Source organism: Ammospiza caudacuta, chromosome 3, assembly GCF_027887145.1.
Source record: "Ammospiza caudacuta isolate bAmmCau1 chromosome 3, bAmmCau1.pri, whole genome shotgun sequence".
In the NCBI taxonomy this organism is placed as follows: Eukaryota; Metazoa; Chordata; class Aves; order Passeriformes; family Passerellidae; genus Ammospiza; species Ammospiza caudacuta.
In genome coordinates this window covers 63,889,976-63,902,259 of record NC_080595.1, presented here as the reverse complement: position 1 = coordinate 63,902,259, position 12,284 = coordinate 63,889,976, and the positions used below count along the sequence as shown (strand labels likewise).

General features: G+C 37.5%; 1 protein-coding gene across 1 annotated transcript in view; it reads left to right on the top strand.

Moving 5' to 3' along the window:
• The window catches only part of LAMA2 (laminin subunit alpha 2), a 335,919-nt gene that overhangs the window by 120,530 nt on the left and 203,105 nt on the right, over positions 1-12,284 (top strand). The window contains exons 5-9 of the mRNA XM_058802519.1: positions 865-1,044; positions 3,195-3,284; positions 5,433-5,550; positions 7,247-7,425; positions 9,081-9,180. Of these exons, the coding sequence (XP_058658502.1) occupies positions 865-1,044; positions 3,195-3,284; positions 5,433-5,550; positions 7,247-7,425; positions 9,081-9,180 (667 nt within the window). The remainder of the gene's footprint in view (positions 1-864; positions 1,045-3,194; positions 3,285-5,432; positions 5,551-7,246; positions 7,426-9,080; positions 9,181-12,284) is intronic.

Sequence of the window (12,284 nt, the reverse complement as noted above, 5' to 3'; positions counted from 1 at the left end):
TATTTAGTTGATTCAGAGCTAATGTGTGCCATGATCAGCTGGAAAGACAGGAGGGGAAGATGATGTCCTATTTTTTGTTGCCTTGCCCTTGATGCTTCAGCTGGGGTCAGAGAGTCTCTGTAAAGGAGCCACAGAGCTTACCTGTGGCTAGATTTCTAGACTTTAGGATGGGCAGGCAGAGACAGGGTGAGGTAATCTTTGCAGAAACCATAGGGTAGGCAGAAAATGGTGGTTCTCAGAAGTGATAGACTTTCCTCCGGGACCAGGTGAAAACAGGTGCAACCCAGGAAATTGCTTCACCTTGCTGAGAACAAGATTCAAAGGAGAAGATGTGAAAAGAGACAGTGGGAAAGGAGAGGTGCTTATGAATGCTGATTTTGTCTCATCTAGTTGTTGTAGTTTTCAGTATTTCAAAAGTTCAAAAGCCTTTTGATGATGATCACTCTAAGAGGTGCAAACTGACCCCTGTTGAATTCTGAATTCCATTGCAAGTATACATTCCCTTAACTCAAAATTTCTGAGCCCATTTGGTTGTATGATTAACTTATTTTAGACTGGGGGAGGACAAGTGAATTACCTGCAGCATGGACACTTGGTTTAGGGACTGGGTACACATATGAAGTTTGTGATGCAGTCTTTCTGTAGCTGATGACTTTCCTTTGTTCTAAATGTTTGTATTATAAAGACTCTTCATAGCTGAGGTCTGTGGACATATGGAATATTTTGAGGGGAATCTGCTTTCTGAGGAAAGAAGTTATTCTGCATGTATAAATGCATTAACACAATGCCTGTAATGATATTTGTTGGCTTAATTGTGACAAAATTGATATAATGTAATTCCTTACTGCTTTAATAATTTTTCAGATTCACACTTCTCTAATTAATGGACGACCTAGTGCTGATGATCCATCACGTGAGCTACTGGAGTTCACCTCTGCTCGCTTTATTCGCCTGAGATTCCAGAGGATACGGACACTAAATGCTGATTTAATGATGTTTGCACACAAAGATCCAGCTGAAATTGATCCCATTGTTACAAGGAGGGTAAGTTCTGACAAGGCAGAAAGACGCGTGTAGAAGTTACCTTACACTTGTAGGTGCTGTACCTGCCTTTGTTTGCCATAGGAAATGTTGGGAGTTGATGATTACCTGCTGTTGTCTTTCAGAATCCTGATGTTGGAGAATTCCCTGTGCACTCTATTTTGTTATCTTCTCTAGAGTAGAATTAGCAATTTTACATTTTCTGCTTAATGGTGTTATTAACATAAACACCCAGCTCCTCTGGCTGCAGACATTTGGATGTAGGTGTTTGGCAAGTGTTTGCTGTTAGTATCTCTTGTCTCTTCTGCTACTCAATCCTTTGCTACCTTTAATGTGCCTTGAACACTCCCTTTGAGTAGAATTTGTACTTGTACTATAAGTAGTAATAGGGCCTGAATGCAACACTTTTAGCATTTTTGAATGATTGAGGGTAGCAGTAAACATTTTGTGCTTTGCTTCAACTTAAAAGAATTGATACAGCATTTAAACTCATACCATACCCGTAGTCTGATCTTTTCCACTGTGCTTTGTGTGTGCACACCCCTGTCTCTTCTTTCTGCAGTCTTTACTTCCTTTCTAAGCCATATCTCCCTGTTGTCCTGCGGATCAAATGTTGTGTGTTATTCTTGGGTTTTTTTTGTTCTCCTCTGATTTCTCTACTAAACATTCTCAAAACCTCTGATTTTTCAGAGTTTTTTCTACTAAGCATTCTCAAAAACTGGTTTGGGGGATATATAATATTCCTCTTTTTTATCACTTCCTGTTGGTCGTCATATAATATGGTAACCTATCATATAATGTGGTAACCTAACTTTCCAAAACAAAAATAAGTCCTGTTATGTATGAGGGGTGTATCATTATTCTTTTGTTAATATCATTTGTCAGTGGTGGCTAAATGCTAAGAAAATTTGCATCTTCTGTTCCCATTTCTGGTTTTCATTTCCTTGTCTAAATAGGGAATGCTGGCTATTTCTGAAAGTTTGGAACAAGCCATTTTGTTTTGGATTTACAACCTAGAATCCCTTCCAGTTGAGTGCAGCTATTCCAACCTCATTAATCATGAATCCTGTATGTCTATGTTAAGTGGACATCTAATAATCTGATTCTAAGCCAGTAGAAACACAAAATTGAATTAGCACTTGAAAAATTACTCTGAACTCATGAAAACTGAGTGCAGGACAATACACTGGTTACTCAAACCAACAAAGAACTGTTACTTCTGTGTGGGATCTCTCCATGAAGCATCCTCAAAAGATCAAGTAGAAACTGAAACTTGCCACCCTTGTCAGGAAACAAAGGGTAGCCACAAATGATACATTTTCTTTGTGATGGAAGTTTAACTAGGAGTGATAAGGGTTCTCATTTTGTTTGATGTATTTATTTTTGATCTGATAAAGAGGTTGAACACTGTAATAGCAAAATTTGCAAATAGCACATGTATTGTTTCATTAGCCAGCTGTGAATATGTTGCAGGACCCTTGTGGAAACAGAAGACAATGAATGAAATTCACTTTTCACAGGTTTTGTAATATAAGATTATGAATATCTTTGTATCCTTCTTTCTGCTTAGGGCTCTTGATCCTCACCAAAGAAAAAAGAGAAATGGCCAAATGGTGGAAAAACAGGTCAAAAGTTCTTAAATCTCAGTAATAAAGACTGTTTCATGATCATTCAAAGGCCAGTAGTGAAAAACAGTTCTTCTTTCCACCGTTCAGTGAATGCCCAAATTAGACCCGGCTAAGGTGAACAAAGGTGTTTCATAGGATTTTTCCTAGATTTTCTCCTCTTCCCATCATCATGACTTTTCCTTTTCATATTTTCTGAAGAGAATAAATTCTACAGTGTTTGACTTTTCATTATCCAGTGTGCATATAGCCTCTTCCTATTCTCATGTTTTTGTATGCTGTGTATAAATTGACATGGCTTTTGTGACTTCAAACAAATGGAGCTGTGCCAATTTACACCCTTTCTTTCACTCAGCCTGAATCTGTTGATCAAGACACGGCTTGGATTACACTGTCTGCTATATTTGTAATAGATCAAAAAAGAAATAAAACAGGACCTGACAGTTTTGTCACAAGAAATGAATTCTGCAATTTGGCACCTGCATTTTAGAATCCACTTAGCAATTCAATTTCTGTTTTGTCTTACAGTATTACTATTCTATAAAAGACATCTCCGTTGGAGGCATGTGTATATGTTCAGGCCATGCTAAGGCTTGTCCACTGGATCCAGTGACCAATGTATGTATTAATTTTTTATTGTGTCTTATTTATAGGGTGGAATATGAGAAAAAAAAAAAACCCTGATATTGATATTCTTCAGCGTTCTGTGAATTTATGTCTGTTTTTCACCTAGAAGAACAGTCAGAAGCAGTGCCAGAATGAAACAGTGCTAGCAGCCAGAATAATAAACATTCCTACAGTGTCAGCAGAGACTTTTCTGAAATGAAAGAATAGGTTTCAGATAATTCATATTGGAAGTTTCCTAGGAAAACCAGAAATCTGGGTTACACTATGTAGCTGTAGAAATGAGCACTAACTGTCGGTCTTTATTTTCCTTCTTGATATTTAACAAGATTGTCAAATATTTAATTGACGCTTGCCAACAAATGATGACTCTAGAATGGTGCATTGGCTATGTAGGGAGTATCAATTGAATGATCAGTTAAGCCAATCAAGAAAATCATGGGCTGTTTACATTATCTTTCAACTTGTAACTCTCTGTTTTTGCACAAAACCAATATAATCAAAACATAACCAATATAATTAATATAGAAATAAAATGTTTTACTGATTGTCCAACTTTATGCACCCATTATCACTAATAGTGAATTTCCTGTTTACTATTACATGCCACAGTGTGGGATCTCTTCATGTGCTATTCGCTTAAGCAGGAGCTTTATAGGATTTAACTGAAAATCTTGTTTGTATGTGGCATTAAGCCAGTATGTAGGAAGTTTGAGAAATGACAAAAGCTAATAGAGAATACATTTAGGGTTCGAAGCAATTTCTATGGATCCTTGTAAAAATTGAGCAAACTCCTTGATTTAACCCTTCTGAGAATTTTCTGTAATGACATGTACAGCAAGTGTTGAGCTGTTGTTTTAGATGCCCTTAGTGATGAAGCTGCAGCATTGTCTCTGTGCCATCTGTTAGAATCAGGCCTGCCTCGGAAAATAAGTGCTGCTACTGAGATTAATGCATACTTCAGATAATTTGGCTACTAGATAAAATAAAGCCATTTTGACAAGTATGATGTCCTGTTTTGCAGGACGTCAAATGCGTATTTGTTGTCTGACCAGGATAAAAAATAGTGTAAGTGAAGCAGCTCAAGCCAGAAGAGATTTGGAGGTTTAACTGTCCAGTGATATTCTTTAGACTGAGCCATGCCAAAATAGGCTTACAAACATTATTACTGTACTTGTTAGCAGCAAGAATCTTTCCCTTAGCATTACAAGGAATAAACTTGCTGGAATTTACTGCCATGCTTTTCTGAAACAGTCCTTGAGTTAGCCTTGTTTTGCAAAATTTATGCTATGTCCTGTGAGGCTTGGAGTTTCTCAGGCTCGCTGGTTTGACCTTGTATGGCCTCACAAGGACCACAGAGAATCCCCTTCACTAAATACCTATCGGGAAGGCAATTTTACTTCTCATTTCTCCAAAGTGCATGGTTTTCTACCTCTTTCAAGCTGCCTCTGTGGCTCAGGGAGTTTGGGTGTTCCTCACAGTAATATTTTCATGCTGAGACTAAGATGGTCCTGTGGAGAACTGTAAAGTTACTAAAAGGCTGGACTTCAGCTCATATATTATTTCTTTAAACTCTCCTGCTATCCCTTCCATAGAATTAGTTACACAATTATAAGGTTACATGATAAGTTGACTTTTCCAGTCAAAAAATACTATCAAGTATAAAAAAAAAAGGCAATTTGTATTGGATCAGCTAACAGAATTTATTTTATTCTGCAGCAGCAGAATTACTGCATCAAAGAGAAGGGCAGGGAATGGTTTGTTCCTTCAGGGGTCAGATCAGTTTTCCTGTATCCAAGGTCTACCTGTACTTCAGCATATTTGTTTTATTGGGAAACTTTCCCATCATCCTTTCTTTATCCGGTTGGAATTAAATTTTCCTGTATTCTTAGAATATCCTTAGGTTATCTGACCAGCTGTCTTCCTTTGCTTTGTGGCTGTTTTCTTCAAATAGAGCTATAGAATTTAAACACACTTGATGAATGCAGGATGCATAAACGAATACAAATGAATAAACAAAGGAATTACAGAGTAGAGACATCCTTAATGTTTTCATAATTTGAACTGGAATGCATATTATGTACATGGACAGATTTTTCAAATCATCACATTGTGTAAATATTTGTTTTTCTTTTAAATTAGAAATCCGTCTGTCAGTGTGAGCACAACACATGCGGAGAGACATGTGATCAGTGCTGTCCTGGTTTCCATCAAAGGCCTTGGCATGCTGGCACTCTCCTGCATAAGCATGAATGTGAACGTAAGTTGAAAGCAGCACAGAGGAGAAAATTTCTTGCAACTGCCACTGAAAACTGAAATTGGGTCCAACGTGATTTTGCAGTTAATTTGGTTTCTAACCACGTTGGTTTATGAATAACATTTGATTTGATGTTATTCACTTAATTAGACGGACTCAAAACACTTTGCAGAAAGATTACAAGTCGAGTTGCGGTTTTATTGAACTCAGAATATTTTATTGTGACATGGTGATATGTGGGGAATGATATATTCAAAAAATTGTCTTGTGTTGTTTTTATAATCATGATGGTTTTGTTTTGATAAAATAACAGGGCTCTATCCTGGTAAGTAAAAAAAAAATCTTTTTACAGGTTTTTCATCACGTGAAAATTTACTGGTTTAATTTCTGTATAAATGGCATTTTTATGTGTTATAATGTTCATCTTTGGTGAAACAAAATATTTTTTATATGATCAAAATGCAAGTTGATGTCTGATTTTTTTTTTTTAACATAAAAGACAATGTATCCAGTTTTCCAACATGGAATGAAAACATACCTTGAGATATCAACTTACCACAGGGTGGAAATTTAATTTTCAGATTTATTATAGTTAGGGTAGTTATAATTGAACTTTAACATCTTACTTCTAAAGGTCACATACCACTTATATTTCTGAACATAGTAAAATCTAATGCTCCATTACACTAACTGTTTATTCATTTCTAGGATTTCAGCTATAATTTTGTCATCAGTGATTAAAAATAAATAAAAAGGAAGAGATATGCCCATATTTAGAGTAGCCATTGCTTATTTGCATCCTGTAAACTTTGGTCACAGTGGTCTTTGTTTTAGTTGGGACTCTCTGCACTGGGAATGCATTATGGAATGAAGGCAGGGTACATTTAATTTCATGTTTAATTTTTAAGAGACACACCCTTTTCAACCCCCAGTGAATTTTTGCCACTGTCCCTGGGATCTGGTTCAGATGTAAAGAGAACACCTCTCCACAATCTTGACAGGCTTTGAATTTCTCTTTATGATGAAATTAATGTTTAATACCACAGGGAAAGGGACAGTGAGCTACCTCGTTTTCACTGCAACAGATTATTAGATTATCTTTCTTGCATTTGGACCTGAAGTCTAGAGCTCAGATATAAATGTCCAAAGAAGATTTAAGATTAGGAATCCCTTTTTTCTGCCCCAGTTTTTATATGCATATGTGCAAGTGAAATATTTTTAGGATGTCTTTCAGATTTTATCTGAATCACTTTAATTTACTCATACCATTGTGCTGCTTTCCTTACAACTCCTCTTGTATTTTAATTTAGATGACCCCTTCGTGAACTGTATGTGTATGCAACCGCTAAAAGGTTTCTCAGTTATCAATCTAAACAAGAAAAAAAAATCTGAAAAACAAACTGAAACAAACCAGGAACATCATAATTAGGCTGTGTCTGTCAGCCTCTGTATTCCCCAAGACAAAATATTGAGGAGAAAAAATACAACTTTGCTTAATTCAATTGAATTTCAGGCTGTTCTCATAATGGGACCACGTTGCCTTTGACAGATGAAGTAGTAAATGAATGCTTGGATGTGCTTTGACGATATATATAAAGAACCAGTGATAAAATACTGAATGACTCTATTTTTTGTACCTTGGTAACAGTGGGGCATCCCCAGTGGGGAAGTATTTGCTAATGCTCTCCTTCCCTTTCAGCATGCAACTGCCATGGGAAGACTGAGGAGTGTTACTACGATCAGGAGGTGGCAGACAGAAACCAGAGCTTGAACATCCATGGGCAGTACCTCGGGGGTGGCGTGTGTGTGAACTGCTCCGGCTACACCAGCGGCATCAACTGCGAGACCTGCCTGGACGGGTACTTCAGGCCCAAAGGGGTGAGCGCCCGCTCCCACCGCCCTCCGCTGCCAGGCTCGCTGCTCAAACCACCCCCTCATCAGCTTTCCTTACTAAACACTGCTTGGGCTGCCATTTTGTGAAGGTTAACGTCCAAATCTGCCTACAGCGCAGCGGTTGCTTTTCGCAGCTGGGAATGCATAAAGTTAACGCTCGGAGAAATAGGAAAGTGAATTGTGTTGATATGAGGGAATGCACTGGAGGTCAGGGCCTCCAGCTAGTATTTCAATTTAATTTAAAAGAGGATGTGGTCCTGTAAACAGAACTTCTGCCTCAGTAATGAATTTCAACTTTTCTTATCAAAGTTCAAAGAAATATTGCTATATTTGGTATTGATGAAAGAGAGACTGTAATTTCTGTTTTTTAAATGCAATGTAGAATTAATAACCACTGAAATTCCACAGTGTTTCATGAATGTCTTTAAATTTCAGTGCAGTGGAAATTGCTTTTTGTATTTCATCGTATAAGACTGTATTTTCGTCTAAGTGGAAGCTGTCAAAAGATGAATCTTATATTAGGTTGTATTGTCAATATGAGCCATTCCTGTGCTTTAGACAGCTACACTATTAGTGTGTGCTTGAATTGCTTATATTCCATCTGTATATTTTCAGATGGGTAAATAATGGCCTTTAGTCTGATTGGTGTTCAATCCTCAAAGAGAGAACATCAGCAAATAGCAGTAATTACATTTTCCCTGATAGACTAGGTTTAGCCTTACAACTTGAGAAAAGGAGTACTGAGAAACAATTTCTTCAACAGCAGGGCACTTAACTTGATTTTTTCCTCTGTTTGAAGTTATCATCCAGCTAAAAGGGATTTGATATATATGTGTGTATTTGTATAGTATATCCATACTATGTGCATGTATCTAGTTAATGCAGGACTTCTAATTTATATTCCTAGTGTGATATTAGACCAAGGTTTAAGTTTGGTTGAGATAACCTCTCAAGAACAAAATTAAATTGTTCCATTGTTTAACGTTCACTTTTCTTCACTTACCTACCTTTTTTCTCTCTTACTGACTAGCTAGCATTAGTTAGTTTTTTGAATCATGTTGACCAGAACAACTGATCTTGTCAATATTACGTTGGGTATTAAATGCTTAAAATCTACTTTGTTACATTTAATTATTTTAATTATACAAGATTCTTTTATCTGTATACCTGGTATTTTTTTAGCTGAATACATATTTGCATCTAAGTTATTACATATTTCTAAATAAAAATCCCAAATGTAACTTTAAGTGAATCACATAACCTAGAATCACTTATGTTGGAAGGACCTCTAAGATTGAGTCCAACCCTTAACTTAACACTAAACAATGTCCTTGAGTGCCACATCTAAACATCTTTTAAATGCCTCCAGGGATGATGACTCTACCACTTTTTGGGGCAGTCCATTCAAATGTTAGACAAACCTTTTTGTGAAGAAATTTTTCATGATATCCAATCTCTGGGAAAATTTGAGGCATTTTCTTCTTGTCATAGTCTGCATGGACTATTTATCAGCTGTCTCATTTTTCTTCAGGTGTAAACCGTCTATACAGAAGTCATTCTCTCCTACTTTTTAAGATGTAAATAAAAGTTTCCAATTATTGAAGGGAAGGTTTTTTCTTCTTACATCTTTTTTTTTATAGGTATTGCCAGAAAACCCAGATCCATGTCAGCCATGTTCCTGCGATCCAAATGGGTCTTTAAATGATACCTGTGTCAAGGATGAGAAACATACAGAAGGAGGTAAGATCCCTCAAATATAGGGATGTTAAAGATGAAAACCAGCAATGGTGAAAGAAATGTTGAATCACATTTTTGGTATCTTTAACAAGAAAAAAGCCCAAAAGGTTTGGTTTTGGTTTGTTGTGGTTCTTTTTTTAATTTTACTCATGTAAACAGTAATCTAGCTGCAATGTTTTGATATTTTTTTTCCTTTTTTGTTTTTTTTTTTTCCTTTTTTGAAACTCATACTCCTGATTTGTTGAAGCTTCTTTCAGATTCATGGCTGGGAAACTTGTATATGTTTGGAAGAAAATTCCCAGTGGAAAATATTTAAGAATTTTGGCATTAAAGAGATTTCTTCTTTTATCACGGAGATTAAAACTCATGCAACAGTGATGTTTGTTATATCTTCTGCTATCTAAGCATATTTCCATTTGAAATTTAAAGATTATTCTCGAAAGGTATTTGCTTGCTTTCTGTGTTCTTCATGTAGGATTACAAGATGCTTACCATAGCCCTGTAAAAGCTGTCTTCACATAGACAGTGAACTGTTCATTGGGCTTTGGAAACAATGAATTGCCTTTTTTTTTGTTCTTTCATTGTAAAACACCTGAAAATACTGTAGGAAGACAGCAAAACTCAAGGTCAGTTCTTAAGAGATTTATAAATTGGGCTAATTACAATCTATTGATGAGATGTAGCCATACTTTAAAATAGAGATCAATAGAACATAAAAGCAACATGGCAGAGATGCAAAGACAGGGCCCATAATCTTCTGTAATAACCATGTACTGATTGCACCAGTTCAATAAAATTATACTGATTTACTGTCCCAGTGGTGTCTCTGGTGGGTTGGTCTTGGCCAGCTGAAGCTGCCCACCCGGCGACTCTCTCACTGCCCTGCTCAGTGGAACAAAAGAGGAAGCAGCTCACGGGCCGAAGTAACAACCAGGAAATCATTTTCCAATTATTATCCTGGGCAAAACAGACTTGATTTGGGAAAGTTAAGTTATTGCCAATTTAAATAGTTTCAGATAGTGAAAAAAAAATATTAAGAATACACTTTTTCCACCATCTTCTTTTCCCCCAGACTCAAGCTCATTTCTTCATTCCAGACTGCTTCTCTACCTCTTCCCCCACTACCACAAGTGATGCAAGATTATAGCAAGCAGGACTCATAGTACTGGTCATAACAGTTCCTTTTTGACCCTCCTTCCTCCTCACACTTCCCCAGCTCCAGTGTTGGTGCGTCCCATGGGCCTGCATCCTTCATGAAAAATAATTTTCTTTACCAGCAGTTCTCCATGGGATGTAGTTCCTTCAAGAAATATCCAACATTTCCTTCACAGAAATGCAGTGTGGATATCTGCTCCAGCCTGGTTTCCTCCAGGGGCTTCAAGGGTGTATCTGCTCTGGACCAGGAGCTTCTCCTTCCACTCCTTCCCCTTCTCCATTCTCTGACCTGGCTGCCTGAGGGGCTGTGCACCCTGTTGGGAGCTGGCTGTGTCTGGCACAGCCTTTTCCTCACAGAGGCTGCCCTTGCAGCCCCCTCCCTGCTGCCAGAACCTGGGCAGGGATACCAGTGCAGTGTATCACAGGAAGTGATATGAGAGACCGTACGAGCAGAAGGGAGGATGAATCCCAAAGCTGGTAAAAACACAGCAAGGCTCTCCAATGCCTGTACCAAACCTGTGGATGAGACTGAATCGGGTTACACATGACAGACAGTGCAACAAAGGAACCTCTCAGACTGTGATTTTGAGATGGGGAATGATTAATTCAAAAGAATGTGATGTCCCACTTGCATGTTATGCAGCTGCTTGGTCTCTGACTCCTGTCACTGCTGCAGTCTCTCTTTTCACACCTTCTTTTCTGGCCCCTGGTGTGGGTCATCTTCCTGGGGCCTGGCAGCTGATCAGCACTTAACAGGCTGACAGCTCCTCTCTCACAAGAAGGGGAAAGCAAAAGGATAGAGACATTTTTCTGTCTTGTTTGTCAGTAATGGTGTCCTTACGAGCTCTCAAAATATCTTATGCCTCTGAGCATTCAGCAGATCTAAACCATCTCATGGTTGCTTTCTAAATCTGCTTATACTTTCTGAATCTGACAAGGTGGTACTGTACTTTGACACCTTGCTATGTCTCCTTCTGCCTTTTTAGTGCTCTGATCTTCTTTCTGGCAAATTCTTCTCTTGCCTCATTTGTGAATATCTCTAGGAAGAGAATTAAGCTCCTGTTTGGATCATTAAAGGTGTTTTTCTAGAAAACCTATAAGCATGTCATACTAACATCTTGAAGATAATGTCTTGGATTATTTTTTTCTGCTTTTCCACTTTGTACTTTTATTACAGGTAGCCAGTCCTGCTCATCTGGCCCCAGGCATTCAAAGAAGCTGTTGAATGCTCTAGTTTCTCCAGTCCCAAGAACCAGAGTTCTTTTGTTCTCTTCACAAAATGAAAACTCTCATCTTTTTCTGTCTTGACTGTAACCAGCTTTTTCTCATCTACCTGAAATTTACCTCATGCTTCTGTGGTTGGTTGGAGGCCTGTTGCTTTTGAGCATGTTAGAGTATTCTTAATTTGTGTTGAATGTGTTGTTTGCAACACATAAATTAATTTTTTTCCTTTATTCCTTTATAAACTCATTGATGCCTTCTGCTTCCAAGTTATTTACTGTGGAGGTCATTCTGTCTGCTTAAACTATTTATTCTCATATGTGACAAGCACAATTGTTGTTTAGATAACTGCCATCATGTAAGAAATTCCCTCCCCACAGTAGTCCATGCATTTGTTCTTGGGACCAGTTGTCTGTGTCCTGCCCAGTTTTGGAAGTCTAATGAGAAGCAGATGCTTTGCTCTGTCTGAACAGTGGCCAGAGGATAATTTTGATATCTATCTTATTATTTTTCTATTTTAAGACTACAACAACAAAAATAAGCCAGCTCTACATATATCTGGGCATCAAAGCTATTCTGCCTACAATGGACTTGCTCTTTGCTCTTTGTTCTTACTGTTTATTCTCCTTTTTTTTTTACTTGTACTAAATAAGTTTCCAACACATTAGAAAAAGTGTTTACTTCTTGCTCATTATGTTTATAGTTCTTGAACCAGTCACATATTTGTAAAT